This window comes from Haliotis asinina, chromosome 15 (assembly GCF_037392515.1).
Source record: "Haliotis asinina isolate JCU_RB_2024 chromosome 15, JCU_Hal_asi_v2, whole genome shotgun sequence".
NCBI classification, from domain to species: domain Eukaryota; kingdom Metazoa; phylum Mollusca; class Gastropoda; order Lepetellida; family Haliotidae; genus Haliotis; species Haliotis asinina.
In genome coordinates, this window is record NC_090294.1 from 18,758,631 (window position 1) to 18,785,803 (window position 27,173).

Below are 27,173 nucleotides of genomic sequence, written 5' to 3' on the forward strand. Positions count from 1 at the left end.
TTTTTATATTTTTTTTATAAAGTCAAGCAATACTTTTGTGATAAATAAGCACACAGATAAGCAACATTATCTTATTAGGAACTGTAAGAAAAGACATAACAAGTATTTTCATGAAAGAACATTGATAAGAATATTTCACACAAAGTCACCATGCACCTAAATTTGCATAAGAAAACTCAGACACCAAATAATACATGCCCCAGTATTTTGATGCTTCTGTAAGTAAAATGCCCATTGTGCACAACAATTCAAAATGAGCTGTATATTGCCTGTGTCTTTGTTACTACACAGTTATCCTGTTGTTATCCAGTAACTGTGGTTATAAGGCTAACCCTGAACAAGGCACAAACACACCGGTTATACAATGGACACACAATGATCCATCACAACCGCCACTTTCTTCACACATCCGTTGGTTCCTGACAGTCTCACATGTGAACCACAGACAAGCACAATGGACACACAGCCATGACACCTGAGACATCCGTGACATGCCCTGGTTCCTGACAGTCTCACATGTGAACCAAAGTCAAGCACAATGGACAAACAGCCATAACAATGGTAATGTCCTTGACATCCCCGGTTCCTGACAGTCTCACACATGAACCACGGACAGGAACAATGCACACACAGCCATGACAGCTGTGATGTCCTTCAAATCCCTTGGTTCCTGATAGTCTCACTCTTGAACCACAGACAGTCGGCAATGCTACCCACGTCTCCATAACCCACACAGCCCTGACAGACAATTCATCCAACTGCTGCGTCCCAGGCATCTCACAGATCCACAACCCATAGTCTACATTATTGCATAGATCTAGTTGACTGTGCTGTGACTAGCATGTTTAAACAGACTTATCACTATTGGCACTGGAAGATTCAGAGTCATCAGAATCATCCTCATCGTGTGTATGAGTGACTTTACGCGGCGTGTTGGCTCGAAGATGTAGGACCTGTTTTGATGGTGATGATGTCTGACGAGCTCGTTTCTTTGGGCTTCCGAGTTCAGGCATGCTGTTGATAGAGCGATTCCGAACAATTCCAGTGAAATCCTCTTCTGTCTCTTTCAGTGATGGCTCATGTTCAACAGTAGACTCATGGGGCATCTGGAAGCAGAGCACAGATGGTTTCTTTAAGGGTAATGCTATTTTTCAGGGCATTACCATTTGCAGAAGCCTGAGGTCTTTCATTAACTGCCCGACAAAGGACAAAATTTTCATGTCTGTTACATTTAACATGTTGACTGCCTGTCTCATAATATTACATGTTGGCAAATAGACAGAAAAAGCAATTGTCTCACGGTGGTAACAAAGAATTCCAGGAGAATTTTGTTTCTTATGCCCATTTTCCCAACATGTGAAACTTGTTTAAAAATACCACTGATATAGCTACAAGGTAAAACTAAGGGGTATATTCGACCAGAACCGATGCAAGTATACTTGTTAGAGGCAGTCAAGATGTTACGCTGGATCAAACCGAGATTTCTTGGGACTATTTCTTTTCTTGGACCCCACGGAGTCTTTTACATAGCAGCAAGATGCACCCAGTATTACAGCTGGTGCATGGTAGCTGTGGAAAATCTGTCTGTTAGTCATAGACCAAAATACAAGGACTTAGAAAGTGGGTTTGGTTTTACATCACTTTTTGCAATATTCCAGCAATATGAAGGAAGGGGGAAACCAGAAACTAGCTTCAATATTAAATGTGGAGAATCAAACATTGGTGATCAGGGTTATGAGCAAATGCTTCAAACACAATTCTACCCCACATCCCTCCTTTAGTTTCAACTGCAATTGCATGTATGGCTAATACAGGCTAACAATGGTCGTTACCAGCATGGCGGGAGCTCGGAACAAGTAGCAGAATGGGTAGTGAAGCAGGTTCAGGAATGTCCCAGCATAGATGTCAGCATAGCGCATCACCTGAGATGCAAAAAATGTCTGCCGGGAACCTGGAACATAGCATGTGTAAAAAATTGAGAGCAAAAACTTCACTGACTGCTATTTATAAAACTCACAAATGGCTGGCGTTGAGTCAGAGTCTTTTTCATTACTTGGTACTGTTTTGGTAATCCTCAGATTATGAACACCATAACTTTCCAGACATCACAGTATCAATCTTTCATCATGATGTGCAAGCCAAATGTACGATTGTATGAGCATGACAAGAGCCAATCAAATTTGCTTTTCAACAAGTCAAGTTCTGCAACATACATTGGAATGTTATTTTATTCCATGCATTAGAATATTGAGAATGTAATGAAGCTCTCTCACATGATAATGGAGAAACAAACGCTCACTAGCACTTGAAGGTCTGGATTAGAATATTGGCCTTCAGTAAGAGGCAACTAATAGGATCTGGTATTTCTTGGTGCCTTTGTTGATACGCGTTATTGGTTCCTAGCTGTCCAGTGTGATGCTCATGCTGTTGATCACTGGATTGTCTGGTCAAGATTCAATTATTTACAGGCCACCACCATACAGCTGGGTGTGGCATAAAACTTAACTCACTCACTCTTGAAATAATTACTGATGAGGTATTTATAACACAGTAATATAACTGCTACCTGTGGTAGATAATTACTGCATCATTACTGAACAATACACCATAACCCGTAGTGAAAACAGCATGAGTCACATAGTAAACCTTACTTGCTATTTATCATGTTGCGACTATGTTGTATGTACTCACCACTCCTGAAGAGACTACCCAGAATGCCATACGACATGTCGAGCTTGTGAACCACATCCTGCAAGATCAGGAGGGAAACTGTCAGATATATACAAAAATACACATGCAATACAGCCTATGTATATCATCATATGGTTGCGAGCATAGGCAGATCCAGATTTGGTCCTGAAATTTTGTTAAATACCCATTGAAACTCCAGTGAAAACGAAGTGACACCAGGCAAGTGTGTCAAGACTCACCCTGAGGGAATGCTGTATACCACTGATATCGGGTTTGTCATCTGTACTACTGTCCAGGTTTCTGAAGAAGGAACAGAGGGGAAAAAATAATTAAACAACAAATATTAAGAAGAGAGAGGTAAACAAACTATAAAATTGTCAGTCAGTTCCATGTGTATACCGGTAAGTGAGTCCTGTGTGTTTTGTGTGTCTGTGAATGTCTATCTGTACGCCTACCTACCTGTATGTCTTCCCACCTGCATATCTGCCTGCATGTAAGTCTACAAGCCTTTATGTCTGCCTAACAGTACCTGTCCACCTGTATGCTGCTGTGTGTGTGACTACCTGTATGTCTGCCCACCTGCATATCTGCCTGCATGCATGCACATCTGTAAGCCTTTATGTCTGCCTACCTGTATGTCTACCTACCTGGACATCTGCCCACCTGAATTTTGCTGTATGTCTGCCTACTTGTTTGTGTAACTATCTGCATTTTTGCCCACGTCTGGCCTGCCCACCTGTGGCCTGCCCACCTGTTTCTTGCTGTATGTCTTCCCACTTGTTTTGTCTAACTGCATGTTTGCCCACCTTAATGTCTCCCTACCTGTACAAATCTGCCAACACAGCCTCCAGGTGTTCAAGCTGTTTGTAAAGCTCCTGCTTGTCTGTCCACACCCTCAACTCCTGCCCAAGCTCAGGAACAACAAGGAATGTCCGCCATCCACGCTTCTTCTTTGATTTGAGGATGTCGCCATATATGTGATCACCAACATACAAAACATCACGTCCCTTGGCTCCAAGAAGCTGGGATAACACATCACAGGACCCTACATGACAAATGCAGCAATCATAAAAAAACATGGAACATAGTAGTACAGGGACTACAGTTAGAAAAATGGAAATGTAACTTAGGCAAGGTCATTTAAGAGTTACCACTAATTGCACTTTGATGTTCAGTGTCTCCAAAAACAGTTAAACACAATACGCCAATTCCCAAACATTGACAAACATTCTTGTGCCCTTGTTATATAGGGCAGTCTCCTATTCTTGAGCGTTTCCTATTCTTGCGGTAAACACATTTTCTGCCGAGGTTGCCGATGCATGATACTTAGTGGTTGTTTACATCATTGACCAGTAACTAGGAAGTGGCTCAAGTCAGTGAATTATCAAAATTTTGCAGTGTAACGAATATTCGTGAGTTTTAACCAACTTGGAAAAATCATAACTTTTCCCCGCCCTTCCCGATAAGATTCCCCTTCCTTACACCTAATAACATTACTTTCTCGTTGTACCGCGAGAACAGGAGATGCCTCGAAAAGTCAGCAGCGGATGACCATGTTTTTCATCGAGCTCAAGTGAGATAATACACTTGATGGATCAAGCAGTTGATAGATGCAGATGTTAGAGGGAGGATCTCTTCATTTAAAAACAACAAGCATACATATGAAAAGAACTGTTTATATTATTTTTTCAGCTGATATTCGTAAGTACCGTGAGAATAGGAGACGCCAGTATACAGATCACTTCAAACTGACTTTCAAATTATCCTTTTCTCACTTGTAAAAATCATTATTATTATTGTAATCATGGCAATGATTTCAATATCAAACCTTGTATGAGGAGAATCATAAATAAAGTCAAGTAGACCAGATATTTGTTGAAACTACTTGAGGTGAGTTTACTTTTACACTGCGGTCAGCAATATTCCAGCTATATGGGGCAGTCTATACATAATCAAGTCTGGACCAGACAGTCCAGTCATCAGCAGCATGAGTACTGATCTTTGCAATAGGGACAAGATAACATGTGTCAACCAAATCAGACAGTCCAGCCACCCGATCATGTTAGTTGTCTCTTGAGACAAGCAGGCTACTGAAAATCAATTCTAACCTGGATCTTCACATGTCAGACTACTTGGCACTGAACCCTACCTTAGCAAGTACACACAGGTGACAGTATCATAAAATTTCCTACCTCCTGAGTATACATGCCCAGGCTTTAAGTCCCCAACATGATCGCCAAGCTTCAGGGACCCTGTGCTCTGCAAGAAAATTATTCTCTTCAACTCTAGTCATAGAATTAAAATACTGTTGTAAACATGCAGCAACAAAGTTAGCAAATACTGTTGAGTGCTTTGCTTTGAATACTGAACTCAATGCTGATAAAAATATTAAAAGAAAAACTTTTCAGTTGATGACATTAATTTACCTTCAGATACATTAACAAAATGTCTTCACTACTGAAAGCATTACTTTTAGGAGACACAAAGTCAGCTTAATTAAGATGCTGACTGTGTGAATGAGTTTAGTTTAGCATCACTTTAAGCAATATTCTAGTAATATCACAGCGGGACACCAGTCATGAGCTTCACGCATTGTACCCATGTAGGGAATTGAACTCGGGTCTACGTCATGACAAGTGAATGCTCTAACCACAGGGCTGCCCCTCTTCAGAGACTAGTTCGACATTATGAAACTTATAAAACAATATTTGAAAATTCCTCGGTATTAACATGATTCAAGCTGGTAGATGAACCAGGTGACATAATCTGAGCTGATGAAAACAGACTTGGTGACAAGTAAAATAGACATACTCTATCCACTTGTCGGAGAGTTGTCCCATCGCCAAAGAATAGTGGCTTCTTGGCATCCACCACAACACAGTCAAAGAAGGTGGACCACTCCTGCACAGTACCATCCTACACAAACACAAAAGATCAGCTCAATGTTGCTGCTAAGGACAAGATGAGATATACTGAGGGAAACAAATACGGGAACACATGAAAGAGCAAGTGCTCCTATATTCTTTTTCCATACATCTTCGCAAGGCTTGCACTGCACTGTGAGTGAAATTAAAAAGTGAGTTCAGTTTTACACCTTTTTTAGCAATATCATCTCACGGTAGGGGACACCAGAAATATGTTTCACACATTGTACTGGAATTGTAAAAGGGTCTTAGGTGTGACATGTGAACGCTTTAACCACTAGGCTACCTCAGGAACACTGTTATGAAGCAGTGTTTGCTTATTTCTTTCCCTCAGCATACATGTGCAAAATAAATGTCAGCTTCTGCATCATAAGAATATGTACTTTAATCTTAAACATGACAAAGGTGATGATATGCTGAACCAAAATACATCTAACAGATCTGATTCAATGAAAATAACAGCAGTACTCACATATTTTCAAAAGGTAACATTTTACAATATCCACCAATGCTAATGCTAAGAAAGGTAATGTACAATATAACCCAATCAGTCCAATCATAAATTATAAATTACAGGTACATGGGTATAAGTTGTGAGCTTTTATCCATAAGGAAGAATACAGCCTCCAGTCTGCAGGACAACCATTTCCAAAAAGATGAGTTAATCATATTAATACTCGCTCAACAAGGGAGCTAACTCTGCTTGTCTAATCATTGTATGGTAGTGACAATCAAAACTGACTGATTGTCTTATATACTCAAAAATAAGTTCCTTGTTTTTGTGATCCATTTTGCAAAACTCAACTGCTTATCAACTGAAGAACAACTTACCTCTGATGGGTAGTCCAGCAGATAGGTCATAATTTTCTGGAGATATAAAAGCAAAGTTTAGCTCCTAATTGTTAATAATAATTAAACAATAATGGAAACAATGACCTAATGAGTGAATGAGTGAGTTTAGTTTTACACCGCCTTTTTACACCAATATATATCACAGTGGGGAACACAGAAATGGGCTTCACACATTGTACACAAGTGCACATGTATCTGTGGCTGCTTGTACTATCTGAGACTTACACCGGTCTTATAGTGCTAGCTCAATGAGATACCATGACACAGTGAAGAATGAACAGCCCACTCACACACATTATTCTGACTCAGAGCCAACCAGTCCTTGTTGTACCCATTAATACCGGCTGCCAGGCAGGGACTAACAAGTACCAATTTTAACATCTTTGGTATGACGAGACTGGGCACAGAACTCGTGACCTTACACTCTCCTGGCAAATGCCTTAACTGCTACATCACGAAGACAGGTCTTGATCAATGGCAAATCAGTAAACCAGTGAACCAGTAAACCAAAGCCATGCAACCAAATTCTACTATGACCTAGGATCTTGCAATTATTTAGGAATGTACAGTATATGAAATACCCACATCCCATGTGAACCAGTAACTAAGCACAGCCTGATAGTAATTCATCTTGGATAACTTAGATCAAGTCATACTTAAGAATATCTGAAAAATGAGTTGACTTACATCAGTGTAAAGATATTCACTGTTCGTAATCAGCACCGTCTTGGCACCATGCTTCCTCAATCTGTCAAGTGAACAACAGATGTCTCTAGATATTTCATGGGAGAGGCAATCAAAACAAATACAGAAAGGTTTCCTTTCAGAAACATTACATGCCCTCAAACAATCTTCTACCTCAGGTGACTAACATTTAGACATTCATTAGAGATCTGTTTCCTTTGCCTTTGTTTGGCTAGTTCTTGTTGGATGCTGCACTCGACAGGTATATTGCAGTAGCCTGCAAATAATCCAGTCTGGATCAGACAATCAAGTGATCAACAAAATGAGCCTAAATTTATGCAAATGGGATACAATGACTGAAGACCAGTACCAGGCCTTTTTTGACTCAGGAGACGATTTTATGCATCATGGTTAAAACCAGTCAGATTAGTGATTCTTACTTCAAAATTACAAGCATTAGTTCTTAGTTTATTGCCTTTGCCTTATTGTTCCAAAATACATAGTTACTGTAAACTGTCTTATTTCTGTGCCTTTAAATTTTCGCGAGTGATGGTCACTAAACTTTTTCGCACCTTCTTATTTTCGTGAGGTGATCTTGTTACAGTTGCATCTCTGAATGTTTTTACATGACACGCAGGTGCATGGCCTTTGAGCTGATATAAAATAAACAGATTTGCAAAGTGATCTAACAACAAATTAATGTAATTGATTCCAGAATTAATCCTTTTTAATTAGGTGTTAGAGCAATGAAAATAGAACGTGATTTTAATTAGGTGTTAGAGCAATGAAAATAGAACGTGATTGACCCGTGTTAATCCAGATTAGCCCAGCGGTGACACGTGATTGAGCAATGACACCTGTATTGTTTTTGTGTTGTTGACTTACCTGAATAGAGTGTATGATCTATCTATATTATCACGTGTTTTTATTCTCGCGTCATGAAGTCTGACGTGAAGTTCGCGAAAATTTGGCTGTTTACAGTATTATGTAACTATAACATGGCTGTCCCCATCATGACTTAAACCCTTCCCACTGATCCTTCATAGCAGAATAGCATGTTTAACTTTGTACCTCTGTAGCAGCAATGGAAGTCTCTCATCTCGGTGCACATACTTGTCCATCTCCTTTACTGTCTCATCCTTCAGGCTGCCCTACATGTGATACAACATGGCATATTCAGTTTGGTACCAACATAAATCATGCCAACTGAAAACAGTCATGTGTACAGGACACTCATCAAAGTGCAATAGAACAAAGCAATATAACTTCATGTATTCCAATGTGTCATAATACAGAAAAAAATGAAAACATTCATGAGCCCTTATTTTAATTGTTCAGTAAAGTGAATTTCCAAACCTCAATATTGTCCCCAGCACTGCACAAAACTTGTTACCTGAATACGTCAGGGAGAAAGCCAAGTGCTGTTGGAACAATGTCAAATTTACTCATGGAATGTAAGACTCAGGGACAGCACAGATCTGAAGACTGAAACTTACATTGTAATGAAGCCAGTCTACAGCTGAGCGGACATCTTGGAATATTGACTTGAATGACATGTACAGTTCTCCACTCCTTACACCTTCCTTCTCCCTGAAACACAACCCCCAGATCATAAGCCATTCTGTCACCTGTTGTGGATGACTGAGTTACCATACGGTACAGTATTTTGGTTAAGTCAGAATTCCATGCATTATTCTTAATGCAGGGAGAAAATAATAAGTGATGATGCTTGATGATTTTGACTAGTCTGGATAAAACAACAAACATAGATATCACACTGAGATACCAGTGCCTCTGGATAATCGGGTCTAATAAATGATGGTGGCTTAATGGAGCTTATCCACATCATCCCACACTTTTACAAGGATGCCCCACTGAACCAAATTATACTGATAAGCCAACCCATACTTGCTTTAACCCATTAATATATATGGACAGAAGGCAGGGAGACATCAAGTACCATTTATTTCTCTTTGGGTATGACCGGGACTTGGGACTGAATAAACTCACTCTGCTCTCCAGATGGTCTTAAATACGACCAAAGTCATGATTCAAACCCATTTATCACAACGGTCGTGATCCACAAAGCGTTCAGAACGTTATGACCCGTCTTAACCCTATAGTTTATCATAGACTTATAAATGTCATAGGTCTATCAATGTTTTAAGGATGAGGAACCAGATTCTTGAATGACTGAAAGAAGCAACTCTTCATTGTATACTGTAACAAACTGTTGTTGGCACCTTCACAAATGGCACATAATACTCAAGGGTTCACACTACTTACTTTGTGTAATGCTGACATGATGTGAAGTAATCTATTATACAGGCTAGCATGTAGGTTTCTGCAACAAAACACAGGGTCAATGACAACACCAGGATAATGCAAGGAGCACTCATCACACTACGGATAATTTAACTTCAATAATGTGGCATACATAACAACAGCTGTAGCACAAGATCCACTAAGTGCAAGGAGTTTCAAGATTAATCTGTTTCACAGTACGTCTGCTGTGTAGTGAGAGCACCTTATACAATCAGTCATTCTGCAGAGAATCTGTTTAACATATACACTGGGACAAATTGTTTGACAATTCAGCTGTAAGCTGATAACTTGGAATGCTGATGTGTAATGTCATTATACTCATGATGCATGTTTGTCTTGCCATTTTTCTTGCATACTGTCAAACATTTTATTGTGTAGAAAAATCCAGTTTTTTCACTATAATCAAATCCACTGACTTCAGAAAATGTAAACTTGGAAATGAAACTTTCTGCGCAGTCTATCTTTCTCTTTTTTTCAATTCTGCTTGTCAGAAACAAGCTAACTGCTGTAAAAATAAATGTTCAAGTTATAGTTAACTATTCTGTCACTCACATATTTGTCCAATATACCTAACATTTTATGGAAATTAATAGGAAGTATATTCATGACCTAGTGCTGTATCTGTTCTTCATGTCCTCTTAAGCCAAGCACTGATGGATTCTCTGTCATACTGTGCATGTATACAGGTGACCTAGATCTCTGGGTCACTCTGGGTCACTCTGGGTCACTGGACTGAAAGTGGGTCATGTATTGTGCCACAGGCCTGTCTGTTGAATTTAGGCCAAACATGCTTGGCAAGTCAACACACCATAGCTGTAGGTGTTCTTGGCCAACATATCACTTATGGGTCAGGTCAGTGATCTACTGACCAAGTTCACCATTTGTCTACTATATGTATGTTAAATTTTATGAAATAATACTGCCAGACCCCTTATGGACCACAGGATCTGGATCCATGAATTTTGTGGGTATTTGAGATTCTGCAGTGTACAACGTGGAATGCCAAACCAATCATACTTGCGATGAATGTACAATTAATTCATATAAACATGGTCTATTTAAATTAGTTGTAGATGCACAGTGTTTTGTTTTTGTATATTTCTTTATTAATTCAAATTCATTCAACGTCCTTTTCTCAATGATGTCTCAAGTTGGTGGTCTGTAGTTTTCTGGATAGAGTAAACAATTCAGAGTGATTTCAGGAGTTGGGGACGGTTGAGCACACCTTAAAATACTCTCATTTTATAATACCTTGAAGAACATATTGGGGACTAATAGAAGACAAAGTTAAAGAAACTAAATTTGTCTGAATCACAGTGTTCCAACAACTACACTCAACTATCGTCCACTTCAATATTTACCTGGGACATTAAACAGTGTATTGAGTACAAACAGTCTCCTCTCATCCAGAGCCAAGAACTTATTTGGATAAAGCTCTGCCACCTCATTGCTGGAAACATAATCAGGTGAGATGGTTAATTTGCTAACTAATTTGCTAACTATAGATAAGTTACTGTATATCATCAACATAAATATGATAATGATATTAAATCCATGATTACATCTGAATACATTATATATCACACAGCCACTATATAAGAATATGATATGAGTCCAATTTTAATAAATTCTTACAAGGCTGAGTATTCTTACATGAATGAGTTTTATGATGCATCTATTAAACCAATGAGTTTTATGACACAACTGAGTTACTATGACTTACATGCACATTTATTAAAAGACTGGTCTCTTTATCTATGGAATTGCATTCTCAACACTGTGTACACTAAAATCTGTTACACAGAATTATGCATTATGCATGATGACCAGCAAAAGCATAAGTGCAAATTATTTTGAATTCGCTTCTAAAACAATGGTACCAACAAATGTTGCATAAATCATTTATACTACTTTTGTTTCCAGATATTTGGACACTGGAAAGCGTAACAGGTGAAATCTAGGGCTGCAACAATTCGGCTTGATTCATTGAAAATCAAATCTGACACCTTAGTTTCAATTTTCCATAACCAACATCATTATTCTGCTTTAATATTTGAGCATCTATTAAAATTATTTCCACACATTTGACTTTCGAAATTTTAACCTTTAATGATTTCCTAAGTCACATCTTGGAACAAATAAACAGTGTGATATGTTTTGTTTGATAAACTATAAGAGTTAAATGAGATCTTATCTTTTTACAGAAATGAAGTACCGAACTGAAAATGATCAAATCTAGGTTACAGTATCGAAAACCAATTAGAGGCTTGGATGAATTGTAGCAGCCCTTGTGAAATCTAAGAACCAATCACACTGTCTTGTATCAACAAATCCATATACTTACGGCTTAAGGAAATTGAAACCATGCACACAGACGAGAATATTTCCGTAAGCATCCACCTTGAGCAGGTTACCATACCATTTGTCAAACCACAGTCCTCTGTAATTAATGTGACGATGGGTCAAGAACAGGACACTGAAGAACTGGACACTACTGTCTATCGTGTGTAAGTATAAAAGAATGAGATCATAAAACTGCATTCAGAACGTTCATAGGTGTCATTCCATGAGATGATCTTAAAATGTGCTTTTTGTGAACACAACTGCACTGGGGCAGACAGGATCTACTTGTCTCAATCTGTACCATATACTATAGTGTTGTCAACACACATGCCTCACATAAACTGCCAGTGAATGAAACAAACTATTCCTCTATATGCTCATTCAATAAAATATAATTCCCATTATCACTGATTATCGATAAATGAAAATACATCATGCATGAGCAAATTAAAGAACTGAAATCTTTTTTTAAAAAATGCTTTAAATTGGTCTATCAGAAATTGCCCAAAACTTCAAATTCATTTACACTCAGATTAGAATGATTCATTTACACAGAAATGTCTAACTAGATTTAATGATGATGATGTTTGCTTGTCAGTTACAGCAAGCTCTTGACCCTACGAGAGTGTAGCACACAGCAAACACTACAATAATGTAAAGAAAACCTCGAGTGAGAGAGTGTAGACCATTCTAACATACACGCCGGCCGGAGTCTAGCTGGGCCGGCTACTGGCTGGGCCGGCTACTAGGCTGGGCAGTCCGTGCCAGCCCAATGTCATCGCCTGTGCCACGGTGAGCCTCTTACCCCCTAGCAGACAAACAAGTCATACAGGGCACATTATCAGTGTTAGTAGCTGCAGCCAGTGGTTAGACTCTCTCCATCAGTAAAACCTTCAAGTCAGACAAAACTTGGCTAATTCTACTCATCTGACTTCAAGGTTTTTGGTCTTGATGGAAGTGCTTGCTTAAAAAAATGTCATCAATATTGAAACAATGTTGATCCTGGAATATGAGACTATGAAAGGCAATTTACCATGTCTGCATCATCGAATCAGCATCTGAAGTTACATGATATGAAGAAATAGCACAGATTCAATGTAAATATGGTTCACCATAAAACTGAGTGCAAAAACGGTTTCTGTTAGCATAATAATTATCTCAGAAAACATTGAAATTTTATAAGTGGACCCAAACAGATTATAAAAAGTTTTCTGTCAACATGATTTATTCTTATAGAAAACACTGCAATATTTCGTTATAAGTGGACCCAAAAAAGCTGAAATAATTTCAAATGCAAGAGAAGAAATAATGAAAAGTGTTTGGGTTGTGTACGGTTTTTGTTGTTGTTTGGTCTTTTTATTTCCAGAAGTTGGTGAGCTAAAATGGAAACATAAATCTTTGCAGACAATATCTAGTTTACAACCTACAGTTACATTTCATGGTAGATTCTAACATCCTGCATGATGCAATACAGTATTAAGAGCATACAACAGAAAGTCACTATAGGCAATAAACCAGTGGTTCTTGTCCACAGAGATGTATGTTTTGCTAAAACAAATGTCAAGACGTAACATTCTTTAGAACTTGTGCTCAACTGGTTTACAATTCTTGACCACTGTGAAATTATATAATTTGACTCATTCTTCGGTTAACAGAAGCTATCTTTTCTTTTTGTCAATTGGTAGAAATATGATAATTGTCCTCACAACAGTGAGTGAGTGAGTGAGTTTAGTTTTACGTCGCACTTAGCAATATTCCAGCTATATGGCGACGGTCTGTAAATAATCGAGTCTGGACCAGACAATCCAGTGATCAACAACATGAGCATCGATCTGCGCAATGGGGAACCGATGACATGTGTCAACCAAGTCAGCTAGTCTGACCACCCGATCCCGTTAGTCGCCTCTTACGACAAGCATAGTCACCTTTTATGGCAAGCATGGGTTGCTGAAGGCCTATTCTACCCCGGGACCTTCACGGGTCTGTCCTCACAACAGGTAGTACACAATCACAATACAGCAGTTAGCCCAAAATAATAATTCTACAACATTTAAGGCATTTTTCTGTTCTCTGTGTCAGGACTATCTTGTCAATTAAACGTTCTACATACCATAAAAGTTTTCACAATGGGTAACACAGAACAATAAGCTGCTTAACCAGTCATAGACCAGTTAAGCCAGAAGGTATGTAATTCTGTTAGCTTGACAGACAGGAGGAAAAAAAACCTGTATGCAAACAGCTCATAGATTCATAATAACTTCCAAATGGCTGTCAGTGCAGTATGAAATGTTGAACACATAAGTCTTCCATTTACATGAATGATGTATTTTCTCAAATCTTCAGCCATTCAGCTATTGATGCTTGTTGACACTGGGTTAGGAATTCATTGGCTATTCTGAACATGCATAGTATGCAAATAAAACTTACACAACTACAGATCATTATGCAAAATTATTGAGGAATTCTATCACTAACATGATATTTAATCCAAGAAATCAGTCAAATTTGCTGAATCCAGATACAGAATCAGCAGATTCTCATGACATTTCAAAACACTTCATAATCGTGTTCCTTGAAACATGTTACTAGTAAATGAACTGACTACATAGTTAAACATTATTACAAACAGATAACTGGATAAACACAAGTTCTCGTGATAACCACAGATATGAGCTTACTTCATGATAAATGAAAACAGTGAAAATGATAAAATAACAAAACATCATGTTCCACTCAAATGGCAGAAAACTGTGATAAAATTACATTCCTAACGAAAACATTCATGGTTGAAAAGTATCGTAACTGATGGATTCAACTTTCAAGCATATATTTTATCTTCCAACCCACCTGACAGGAAATGAGGGGTCATACTCAAACAAGCCAATTTCTTTAGGATAGCCAATGGTCAAAAGTCTCTGCTTCAAGAGGTTAAAGCTCATCGTTTCATACTGGGGTGACTTGTACACTGAAACAGATTATCACAATAACATACATAATTAATTGTTTAACCTTCTTTATGCCTTATTGTTCATGACCTGTTACTGTCATTAGATACTTTTAGTGAGTGAGTGAGTCAGGTCATATGGTACTTTCAGCAATATTCCAGTGAAATCATGGTGTGGAACACCAGAAACAAGAGTCATCAGAAGATGACATACCCCGCTAGCTCCCACACATATTTAAAGAACAAGTCATCTGACAGTTACGTAAAGTCCAGCTCAATGGGGCTTTTTTTTTATGAAATCAAAATCATTTCCATGGAAATCATGCAAAATATAAATGCCACAAATCTAGAACTTGCAAAAGGCATCACTTCAAAATCTGCCTCACATTCAGTTTTGCTGAAAGATGTATGTTTTTGAGCTGTGCTCCAGAAATGAAATCCACACCTCCCTTTCTAGAGGAGTCAGAATCATTTCCATGGAAACCAAGAAAAATACAAATGACAAAAACCTGTACATAGCAAAAGGCACCACTTTAGCTTATGTTTGATATACCTCCCAAGTCTTGAAGAAAGATATTGATTGTTTTTGTTCTCCGGAAACAAAGGTCACCCCTCCCTTTAGAGATTAAGTGCAATTCATTTCCATGGAAACCAAGAAAACTAAAACTGACGAAAATCTGTAGATAGCAAAAGGCATCACTTTATCTTGTTTCATATATCTACTTTGGCTGAAAGAGATCACACAGTTTCAAGTTGTGCTCTGGAAACTAAACCCACCCCTCCATTTTGAGAGTGAGACTGTACATCTGAATCATTTCCATAGAAACCAGAAGAAATATACATGCCAAATATCTCTAGATAGCAAAAGGCACCACTTTAGCTTCTGTTTCCTATATCTACCAAGTCTTGTTGAAAGATATTGAACTGTTTTCCAGTGGCGCTCTGGAAACAAACCAATCCCTCCTTCATGAGATTCAGTCTACACTGTTCCCATGGAAACCAAGAAAAATAATAATGCCCAAAATCTCCAAATAGCGAAAGACACCACTTTAGCTTATGGCTCATACATCCAAGTTCTCACCTGCAAGTGTATAGTCCATGTCAAAGCCAAAGAACTTGATCTTCTCCAAATGAAGGCTTCGGTTGACAAAAACTCTGAAACAGATTATTATCAAATGAATACAATTGTGACACAAAGCACTGCAGAGTGAATATATCCTGGGTTATGACAAAGGGTTACGACAGCTAGTTTTAAGGAAAAAGCTAATGAAATCTTACTTGTCTAGTCAGTGCCATATAAAAAAGGTAACAGTTTTATCTGGATCCAAGGGAGAAACTGGGAAAGTACCAGTATGTCTTTCTTACAAAACAGAAAGCACAAGAGTTCCAAGAACTATACACCATTCACAATTTTACCTACACCATTTAGACATTGTACATTGTACATCAACTAGCCAATCTTGGAGGACAAACAAACTTAATTGTGTATAAAAATCACTAATTAGAATGTAACATGTCCTAAATAATACAAAGAAATAATGTTGCATCGTTTGGGCCATTCTACCTGGAAAAGAAACCGCAACGTAAATCCATGATCACAGAGTAAATCTCAAGGTAAAAGTGTGCATATGCTGAACAAATATTCAGATATCTGATTTATTAAAACTCAGTAAAAACTTAAAAGATCACAAAAAGAATTACAGCCTATACTTCACAAAAGTCATGTCCCAAGTACAGTTAACCAGGAAGGCCTTAGACAGTTTGCTTATTTGCACCAACTGCCTTCTAATTACTCACTTGTTACAGTAGGTATCTGCACTGGAAGTCCTGTAATGACCTATGAGAGGTTTTTAGTTGTATGCAGTAAATGTATGCCGTTTGCTGTTAAATATTTGATTCAAGTTGCAATTTCCTTCAATGCAATGAAAGTATCATCACCACTTTACACATGATACTGAAGAATATTGTGTGATTGGGATTTGTCAAACGTAACTCCGCTACAGCTTTCATTACTTACAAATTCTCTAAACATGCTTACATTTTCAGGTACACCATGCATGTATTCAGGTATTTTGACAGAAGTATTACTATCAACATAATGGGCTTCATTCACTGTACCCATGGGGTGAATCGAACCCAGGTCTTCAATGTGACAAGTGAACACTTTAATCACTAGGCTATCCCACCACCCACATCACTTAAAACCATTAAATTGTAAAATCTGTCACCCAATTCCGCTTCTTTCAGTAGAATTTGAATAGAAATCTCAAACAGAAGTAATGCTGTGTGAGGGAGGGAGGTTGGCAGGAAGAAGATGAGGCAGTGAAGGTTAAAAGCTTCACACATGAAAGACTACAGCCCTGTGACAAGTTGAAATTCTCACATCAAGCTTTTAACAACTCTCAAGTGTTAACATAAAGTTCTCCAGCAAACACTCTGAGTTTCCTTTTCCCAATGGCGAGGTCAGGATGTAAACACTAAATTAGATCAACATAACTGAACTTGTTGATTGGACTGTAGGGTTACCCGTGGTGGGAGTGACTCTAGAAATGGGCTTCACACATAGTACCCATGTGCAGCGATTGGGATAGAGAGCTTTGACAATGGGACATTTTCAGGATCATTAGCAATTTTCTGAATATATAGAATGGGCCACTGCCCTTGTATCAATAGTAAACTAAAAATTTCAGTGGGACATTTTCTATTCTAATGTGCAAAATGGCCCATGGCCCTTACCTTTGCCTATCCCTGAAGAATAGAACCCAGCCCTTTGGAGTGATGACCAAATACTTTAACCACAATAACCCTCAGTTACATGCTACATTTGGCATATACTTTTCCCTCAGTCTCAAGGGCAGATGAGGTGGAGGCTTAAATCTATCCAGTACAGATTTCCTGACGAATGAATCTTTGCAGGTAAATCTGAATGCAGCAAGACTATGCAGTGTAGGTGCTTCAGAACTATGACTGTCAGCAATGTAGAAACTATAGTGGTAAGTCATGACAATAAAAACAATTTGTTATCAACAAATTTAAACTATCGAAGATGGCAATGATCCAAGGTTTCCTCAACACATCACGCTTGGCACGGATAAATTTGCTATGCACAACATTCCTTTCATAACATCAGCAACCTGTGTCAAACAGTCTACAGAATACTTGCCCTATAGTCTAAGCTTCATTCTCAGATGAATTTGATGTTATCGTATAGACAAATATTAGTGAGTGGGTGGGAGGGTGGGAGAGTGAGTGAGTGAGTGGATGAGATTTCAAGCCACTTTTAGCAATATTCTAATAAATCGAACCCGATTGACAGGCCACTGCTCAAACCATCAGTCTACTTTACCACCCCTACCATTATTAGCTGAACTTGATGAACATAACTTCACTTTTGTTTCAGTGGCATTCTAGAAGTTGGTGCCATAGGGATGACAAAACGTTATGGATGATAACTTGTGTATTTTCACAATAGCAACATTCTGTATAGCTTTTTATACACTTTCCATGCACGAAAACGGTATCAGAAGTAAAAAAAAAATGTCACTATTATTGACTATAAGATATCAACCATAAAGTTTTGTTATCTATATAATTTGACTCAACTCCATCTTCGAACTATTGGTTGATCTCATTGTGGTACTGGTACTTTATATTGCCCGGGAATTAAAGCACAACGAAAATAAAACATTACAACTTATATATACAAACACTGACCATAGTTTACAAAAGATTTTTAAGGGACAAAAGTGTGTTTGATGCCATGTCCACAGTTCAGCCTGGTCTCAATAATCATGTCACACTCTGCGTTTAGAATGACATTAACAAAATTTAACCACCTGCACAGTCCATATGATGAATGAACTATACCATCATGTCATTTTTCTACTACAAAAACTTTACCCATTTGCTGAAAAGAGAGGTAAGATCTATTTCATCCCCATTACATTGTTAATCAAATTAAAATATGGTGCACTTGTAATATTAAACAGACAGAAAGTGACTTCCCTAAGGCAATATAACAAGGATCTGTTTAAAATTGAAACAGCCATAAAATCACATCATGCAAGGCTTCATCACATAAAAAGGTGGTACCATTTCATGCACTTGGCTGTTCAAGGGATCCTTCATATTAAAAGAGTAAGATGGCTCTACTTCTCCATTAAAGTTAAAAGTGATGACAAAATGTAGAGAATATGACAAGCTACTTTGCAACAATGATCAATGACTGAAATTTACTTTCATTAGTTTCAAATGAAAGTTTTGCCTGGGGAGAACTGATGGTGGAACCCATGCTACGAGTTACTGTCTCACCTGTGATGAGGTTCTCTCCTGTATCTCCGGGGGCATGGTTCACTGGAGTTATGGACACCATTGGTGCTGGCACCGTTTGCTATGGCAGGAGCTGCCATTTTGTACACTCAGGGGTAAGAAGCTCAGGTTATGTACAAATCTTGGGTCTTCAAACAATTGACAGAGGTGGACTTGTAACTCTGAAAGTGTTCAGTCTTTCTGAAAAAAACCCAAACAAATATATAAATTATTATTTTCTTCCAATACGAAGATTTCTACCCTCCATTAATCAGTAACACATCAAAGTCAAAGTTCTCATGCAATGCTTTAGAATAACCATAGCAACACTGAAAGAGATATAACCAAGATCATGAGAGGGCCGATCAAACTTAAAGAAATGAATCACAACATGTTTAATGTTTTTAACTTAGCAAACTAAAACCACTGTGGTGAGTACAAACACTTTAATTTATTTTGTTCAATTTGAAACTGCAGTAACAACCTCAGTGATCATGATCAATTCTGATTAGGAACCTATTAGCCCCTCACACTGAACAGTACTGGCAGCAGCTATTTTAGTAAGAATTCATTTAGTACAATAAATGGCTACTAACCAATAAATACCAAAAAAGTCACTTGTATTCAGGCAGATTACCTGAACTATACCGCATACATCTGTCTCCTAATCCTTTATTAACTCTACCACTGATTTCACACACATGTAATGTGTGCTTGCTCAAGGCATTGGTGTTTGTTTCCCTCGATCATTGGGTGTCAGTCACATCATATTATCAATTTCAACTCCCTAGGGAGTATAAAACTCTTGCTGCCACAAGGCACACCAAGCTTATTGTGACTCTTGTTCTAATGAGACACACAATTCAGAGCTGGGAGGACTGAGACACCTAGTCACAGTACTTTGCATAAGTGTTGTGGTACCCACAACTAGGGGTTTGTACATATTGATGTGGCCACCATCTGGTCATATACCAATGGCTTTGTGGCTTCTTTTAAGTGCACAGGGTTTTGTACTGTTCACTAGGGTTTGTGACAACGCGGAAAGAGTCTGTACACAAAGTTGACTCCAAGGCTTTCTACAACCAGTCACAGGTGAGCGCGACACCTCAACCTCGCTGGATCACTCGCCTGGTGCTTTAGCTAGTTCGCCCACCATGCACATCATATGGAATTGTAACAAGGGCAAACTGCAGATTGAGCATGATAGTTAAACACATCCTTTAATCATATGAATTAGTAATTTTAAAGGTGTGATTTCTTCATTCATGTAGCTGTAGCTCCTTAACAGAGTGACAAAAGTGAAAATTAATCAGGTTTTCACCTAGATCTGCCAAACAGCTGATAAGCAACCTAAAACAAATTTATGTCACTAATAATTGGTAAATTGAACATAGAATTGGTAATTCTCAATTTACATACAACTTATGGCATTTTGGCCATTCAATGATTGTAGTCATTATATTTCAAAGATAGCTGGAACACTAAACACAGGTTTTGGAGTTTAGTTTTACATAATTGCATAATCCAATCTTAAAATAAACATGCTGAATTTGAGAAAATAAGAACTCTAAATATCAAAAATTTGGAAAACTATAACACTGTGTTAGAAAAATAGGGATACCCTTCAGGACATGACTATGAAGAATGAAAAACCCAAGCAAATTTGTTCAATTTTTTTTTAAGTAAAGCAATCCAGTTATGTGCTACACAGTAGCCTGTTTTATGAGGGGTGTAAACGTAATGTTTGAGCCCAATGATCTCCCAAATTAAAAGTTACAACTTTAGATTTATGACAAGGACCTCTAGACTTGTATACCGGATTCTAAAAACTGCACTTAAAACTTTACTTAAACTAACATGGCTACAAATTTTCACATCATAACCAGTCATCGCTTATGCTAAGAAACAGTACACAAAAAATATGCAGAGCCCAGGCACTGACACAGGTAGAAACAAGTGTGACTCACCCCACCATTCCTACAGCTCATGGTAGCTTTATTCAAATTAAGATATTGCTATGAAGAAAACAAATCCCAACATTCAGAAGAGATTCCTTACAATGACAAGCTTCAGTACATAAGACTGATGTTTTACCAGGTGACAGAAACACTGAGGAGACGGGCTTACCTGACGTATGGGAAGCCTGTCACTGATGGAACTGTAGCACACTGACACAGAGCTGAGCACTGTACATCTGTGTTTACATACAACTACTTCCTCAAGTATAACTGGAACATACATGAGTGAGAGGAACAGACCCACGAAGCAGCCACTTGCTGCTAGGCTAAGGTAACCTGATATCCACGTAGAACATTCAGTGATCATGTGATCTCCAGATACATAGCCCATGTAGACGCAACACTTACTCTTCATCTTTGTACTTGGCCACCCTGACCCTCTTGTTCAGACCATTATTTGCATATCCCTGCACTAGGTGCCCCTTAATTAAACTAAACCTGACAGAAGTCTCCAAATTCAACCATCAGACCAGAGCCTTACAGTAGCTATAATTATCATCAATCACTTTTCTCTATATAATGATAAAAATACTGATAACTGTGTTTAGACATTCTGACTCAAAGTTTTAACTTATTTAAGAGTTATGTTTGGGACTGAAGACAGAAACTTTTTGCAGACTGTTACTCATTGTAAAACCTAAAGTTTCAAAAGACATTTTTTCAAAAATACAAACCAGGTAATACATCCACCTCGATGTGGACAACATAAAAAATGAATGCTGATGAACTTCATGCATGGAATTCAAATATACTGGCAAAAAAGGATAAGGTGAGCACTAACTTGACAATTGCCCCGTATTAACATATATAAGTACTGCCCACTGACATTTGCCGTTGTGAGCGAGGGGGCCCCAGGTTGTCTGAAATCAAGTGTAGTTGCTACATCGACCACGTGAGAATCTTATGAGCAAGGTGTGTACAGCTACACTCAGAATCAATTTCACTGTCATGCTCTTCATGGGCACTAACCTATATCTGCTCTCCCTTCCAGAAACCAAATGGGTTTGCTCATTGCCATGCATCACCTACTTCTCGTAAACACGTTCACTATTTATAATACACATTTCTATTCAAGGCCATAATGTCACTTCCCAATATATAATGCATGTAATGTTTCTATTAAACCATAAACATCTCCAACATCAGTATGAAACATGATTTAAAGACATTCTGACAAAGTACTAAATTTTGATCATTCTAATTCAGTACACCTTTGAAAGTCAGTAAGCAAAAAAAGTTTAATACTAACACATCAATTTAATAACACAAAATCTACTAAAAGGGATGGCATGAGTCTAGTTTTTATACAGCACTCAGCCATATTCCAGCTAAATGGTGGCTGTCTGCAAATAGTCAAGTCTTGACCAGACAAACCAGTGACCAACAGCATGAGCAACGATCTGTGCAACTGGGAACTGATGACATTTATCAACCAATTCAGTGAGCCTGACCACCTGATCCCATTAGTCGCCTCTTACAACATGCATGTTTGCCTTTTATGGCAAGCATGGATCTGAAGGCCTATTCTACCCCTGACCTTCATGGGTATACTGAAATCAATGTTAAAGAGTTTAAGCTCAGTTTATTGTTTAGGAGATCTTAACTAACATAAAGAATGTCCTAAAGCACAAATAGCATCAAGTATAATCAATAAAAACGTTGAAAACATTGTGTAAATGTCTTATAATCTTTTGTCTGACAAAACTACTATTGATAGCCAGAACAGAAAATTAAGGTAAGTATCTTCAAAGATTTCATTGAACTGACAATAATCATGATAACAACAGTGAATTTCCAAGATCATGATATAATTAACAATTTCATCTTTGGGCATCTAAGACACTTAATTGGGCTAGCATGGGATGTATAATGCACTATCCATATCAGTCAATTCACCTTATTAGCTATTTGCATTAACTTATGCATGCAATGCTCCGAGCAAATTTGATTATTCTAATTGTATATATGTATGGATGTATTAGAGATCAAAATGAATAATGTAAGCAATTACCTGGTAGTTCTCAATTCAGTTTGGAACTAAACTCATCACTATTTCAAACGTCTAAGACAACTGCAGCTGATCATAGTGTTGTTATCAGATAATGTCTACTGCTGTAGTACTGTAATGTTAAATGGCTGCATGGATCACATCTACTCCTGTAGTACCGTTATGCACTGCAGTTTCTGGGATCATTTTGTCTGCTGAAATACTGTTAGGCCCAACAGCTGCAGGCATCATATCTACTCCTATCATACCGTTATGCCCTGCAGTTGCTGGGATCATGTTGTCTGCTGTAGTACTGATAGGCCCTAGAGCTGCGGGGACCGTGTGGTCTGCTGTAGTACTGTAATGCTCTGCAGCTGCAGGGATCATGTCTACTCCTGTAGTACTGCCATGCCCTGCAGTTGCTGGGATCATGCTGTCTACTTTAGTACTGATATGCCCTACAGCTGCAGGGATCATGTTTACTCCTGTAGTACTGTTATGCCCTACAGCTGCTGGGATCATGTTGTCTGCTGTAGTGCGGTTAGGCCCTACAACTGCAGGGATCATGTCTACTCCTGTAGTACTGTTATGCCCTGCAGTTGCTGGGATCATGCTGTCTACTATAGTACTGATATGCCCTACAGCTGCAGGGATCATGTCTACTCCTGTAGTACTGTTATGCCTTACAGCTGCTGGGATCATGTTGTCTGCTGTAGTGCGGTTAGGCCCTACAACTGCAGGGATCATGTCTACTCCTGTAGTACTGCTATGCCCTGCAGTTGCTGGGATTATGTTGTCTACTATAGTACTGATATGCACTACAGCTGCAGGGATCATGTCTACTCCTGTAGTACTGTTAGGCCCTACAGCTGCTGGGATCATGTTGTCTACTACAGTACTGATATGCCCTACAGCTGCAGGGATCATCTCTACTCCTGTAGCACTGTTATGTCCTGCAGTTACTGAGATCATGCTGTCTACTATAGTACTGATATGCCCTCCAGCTGCAGGGATCATCTCTACTCCTGTAGCACTGTTATGCCCTGCAGGTGCTGGGATTGTGTCTACTGTCATAGAACTATTATCAAGGTTATGCCCTTCAGCTGCAGTGTCTACTATTTAAGGTTACAACAAGAAAAACAGGGTAGGTTGTACAAATATATAGCAAAAGGGAATACTGGATCCATTAAGCAACCTTAAGAAACTATGTTAGCATCCAAATTGGGATTTCCTTCTGTGCATACCGGCAGGTTAAGCTATGAGATTGAGAGTGTCACCAATAAACTTTTTGATAGGGTATATAAGTAGATTATGAATCATTGACATTTACCACAATTTCCATTACATGATTCATGGTGAATGTCATTTACATAACTTTATTCATACAGTCAAGCACATTGAAAATATTTCATTCATGTCACACAAATGTATCATTTTTTAACACTGAGTAATGAATACAAAACTGCATTCATGAATACTTTATTTTGCATAACATTATTAACAATAAAATCAAATCACAATCATATACTTCCTTTAGGTGAATCACTTCAATGGCATTTTCTATGAGATAAAAGCAATACACTAAGAAGAGACTGTCATATACCGAGTGTATGAAATAGCGTCTGCCTGGCGGCCGCTGCTTGCTAGTTACATAGCGGGCTTACAACTTTATTTCATAGCTGGCCCTGTGTGCCATTACATTTTCCAAGGGTATATATTTGACCATGTCATTGAATACAGGAAATATTTCGAAAATAATTTGCAAATGTGGTAACTAGATCATGTCTGTATAGTTCATGTTCAGTCAAACTGTAACTTCTACAGATCAACCTACCCATGTATGTGACACGAAAGGTGAATGGTATAGAGAATGATTTCAGTCAATGAATAATGTTATTCTTTTCTGATGGCAGTGACACTAAGTGAAATAACAGTGACCAACAAGTTATGGTTATATTAATTTGCTTTTGCACATGTTTCACTTTACATCACTACAAGTAATTCATTAATTACTTTCTTTTAACACCATATCTCAGTTTCCTATATCTAATACAGGGCTGGTTACATGTTAACAGGGCCGGCAACATTTTTTAGTTCGCAGCCCTGTGGGTTTTCTCTGTTTTGGAGCTTCATACACTGATACAGTGCCATAAGCAACCTCTGCAAAATACACTACCGCATGGTCTTCATCTGGTGCTTGATGATGATGATGATGATAATGACAATGATTAAACTGCGTCCATGTAATAGTACTTCATATTACAACAAACATGTAAATATTATTGAGTACTGTTCTATGCATATCATAGCCTTCTTGAATTCTAAGGTACTGTCGGAAATAGAAGGGAAAAAAACGGTTTTAAATAGTCACTCTGAGTCCCTAAAATCTTCAGAATTGAAAACTGCTTATGTCAAAATAACCCACATCAGCCTAATTGGGCGTTCAGTGGAATCTGTAATAGGATATCCAGAAAAACATGTTTACTCGTAAAATAGGGCAATACTTAGAAAAAGTACAAATGGCTTCAGAAAACAATAGATCAGGCTACAGACGGCAGCTAGGTCACTCAGCCAGGTATGATGATGATCACCTGGCATGAAATGCATGTGATACAAACAGGTACAAAGGGCTATTTCGAATATTTTATGCTTTTTCATCATGTTTGCTGAATATGTCTTATCCATTGATAATCTTCTTATGTGTCTTTCATTTTGTTTATGTGGAAATATTTAAAAGAATATGATACCCAAAGAAAAGCTTAAATCAACCATCATATTAAATGTCTGAAAGGATATAGGTGGCAAGAAAACCCAAAGATCAGCAGGTCTGGATAATATTTGTTAATTGTCATGACATGCAGTTTTCTTTCCCCAGTTTAATTCCTCTATATGATTATCTTATTTTAGCTGATATCTCTATCTCACAGCGTGACTCGAACCACCATCTGTGACACCAATCCATATTTTGGAGATGGATTACGAGAACAGTATCAAGACTGCACGAACAGTTTAACTTCATTTCTCCTGGACCCTTTAAGCAACCCAGAAACTATGTTAGCATCCAAAATGGGATTTCCTACTGTGCTTACTGGCAGGTTAAGCTGTGAGACTGAGAGTGTCACCAATAAACATTTTGATAGGGTATAAAAGTACTACCAGTTTCAGTATTAAAACTTTTAGTTTTTACGTTAGTTATGGTTTATAATAGACCTAAGTCTAATTTCAAACTGGGCATTTAAAATGTGTCCTTCAATTTACAATATCATGGCACACTAATCTGCATAAAGCCATGATCTGTTCTAGTAAGTTCCTTTGGACTTAAAAAAAACCCAATGCATCAGACATTTCTGCACAGAGTTCTCCTCAGTAAAGTCTCTTTTCTATGTTTTATATTACCCTATCACTGAGACTGTAGTTAGGTTGATCTTAGTGTAACAGATATTTCACTCTTTCACATATTAACTACATAAATTGTACATATATATGTGAAAAAAATATTCTGAGAGAGAGAGAGAGAGAGAGAGAGATTTTACCAAGCTGCCCCCCACCTTTTAATCACCTTCATCTTCAGTATCTCATATCATGTATGGTGAAATTATTTTCAGGTTTAATTTATAAAATGCAAGATATTATGCTGCTGTTCGATCTAATCCAAATGCTTTAGTCCACCTGGAAGTAAATCCGATCATAACCCTTTTGGTTGCACGCAAATGTTCGTGTGCCTTGACTTGACTTATATACATAATACCAGGCTAAGCTGGGCAACAGATTACTGTTACAACTGGACTAAAAGCCTGGGCTATCTTTCCTATCTAAATAGCCTAAAATGTTCAATGAAATCAAACGCGTTTACCTTTCCTGGTAGCATACAAGTAAATAGAGCTGGGCTAATCTTCATCACTTGAAAGTTATGAACATATACTACTCTGTGTTACTCACATGTCGCAGAGGAAGCGCTATTCTCATATAGTGGTTCTCAAGGGGTCAAAGCTGTCAAATGTCTAACGCAAGGTGTTCCTGTCTTATCGTCAGCTGTTTGAGGCGCAGTGATATAGAATTGGGGTCATCGGGCACAAACATTAGTTTACCCAGCACTA

The 27,173-nt window shown here is 38.1% G+C and overlaps 1 protein-coding gene across 2 annotated transcripts; it reads right to left on the bottom strand.

Annotated features, from left to right (window-relative positions):
- LOC137264848 (cytosolic purine 5'-nucleotidase-like) lies at positions 1–27,124 on the bottom strand. 2 transcript variants are annotated; one of them, XM_067800193.1, is made up of 18 exons: positions 27,016–27,124; positions 19,075–19,272; positions 15,845–15,918; positions 14,667–14,784; positions 11,821–11,916; positions 10,838–10,926; positions 9,438–9,495; positions 8,648–8,741; positions 8,223–8,302; positions 7,155–7,215; positions 6,447–6,482; positions 5,503–5,607; positions 4,884–4,950; positions 3,514–3,736; positions 2,931–2,991; positions 2,692–2,749; positions 1,833–1,951; positions 1–1,106 (listed from the first exon to the last, which is right to left on the bottom strand). In XM_067800193.1, exons 2-18 carry the CDS (start codon positions 19,170–19,172, stop codon positions 846–848), a joined length of 1,698 nt encoding a protein of 565 aa, XP_067656294.1. In that variant the 5' UTR covers positions 19,173–19,272; positions 27,016–27,124; the 3' UTR covers positions 1–845. The 2 variants fall into 2 exon arrangements, with proteins under 2 accessions (XP_067656294.1, XP_067656295.1); XM_067800194.1 differs by lacking the exons at positions 14,667–14,784; positions 15,845–15,918; positions 19,075–19,272; positions 27,016–27,124 and adding an exon at positions 12,485–12,604.
- Positions 27,125–27,173: the final 49 nt, after the last annotated feature.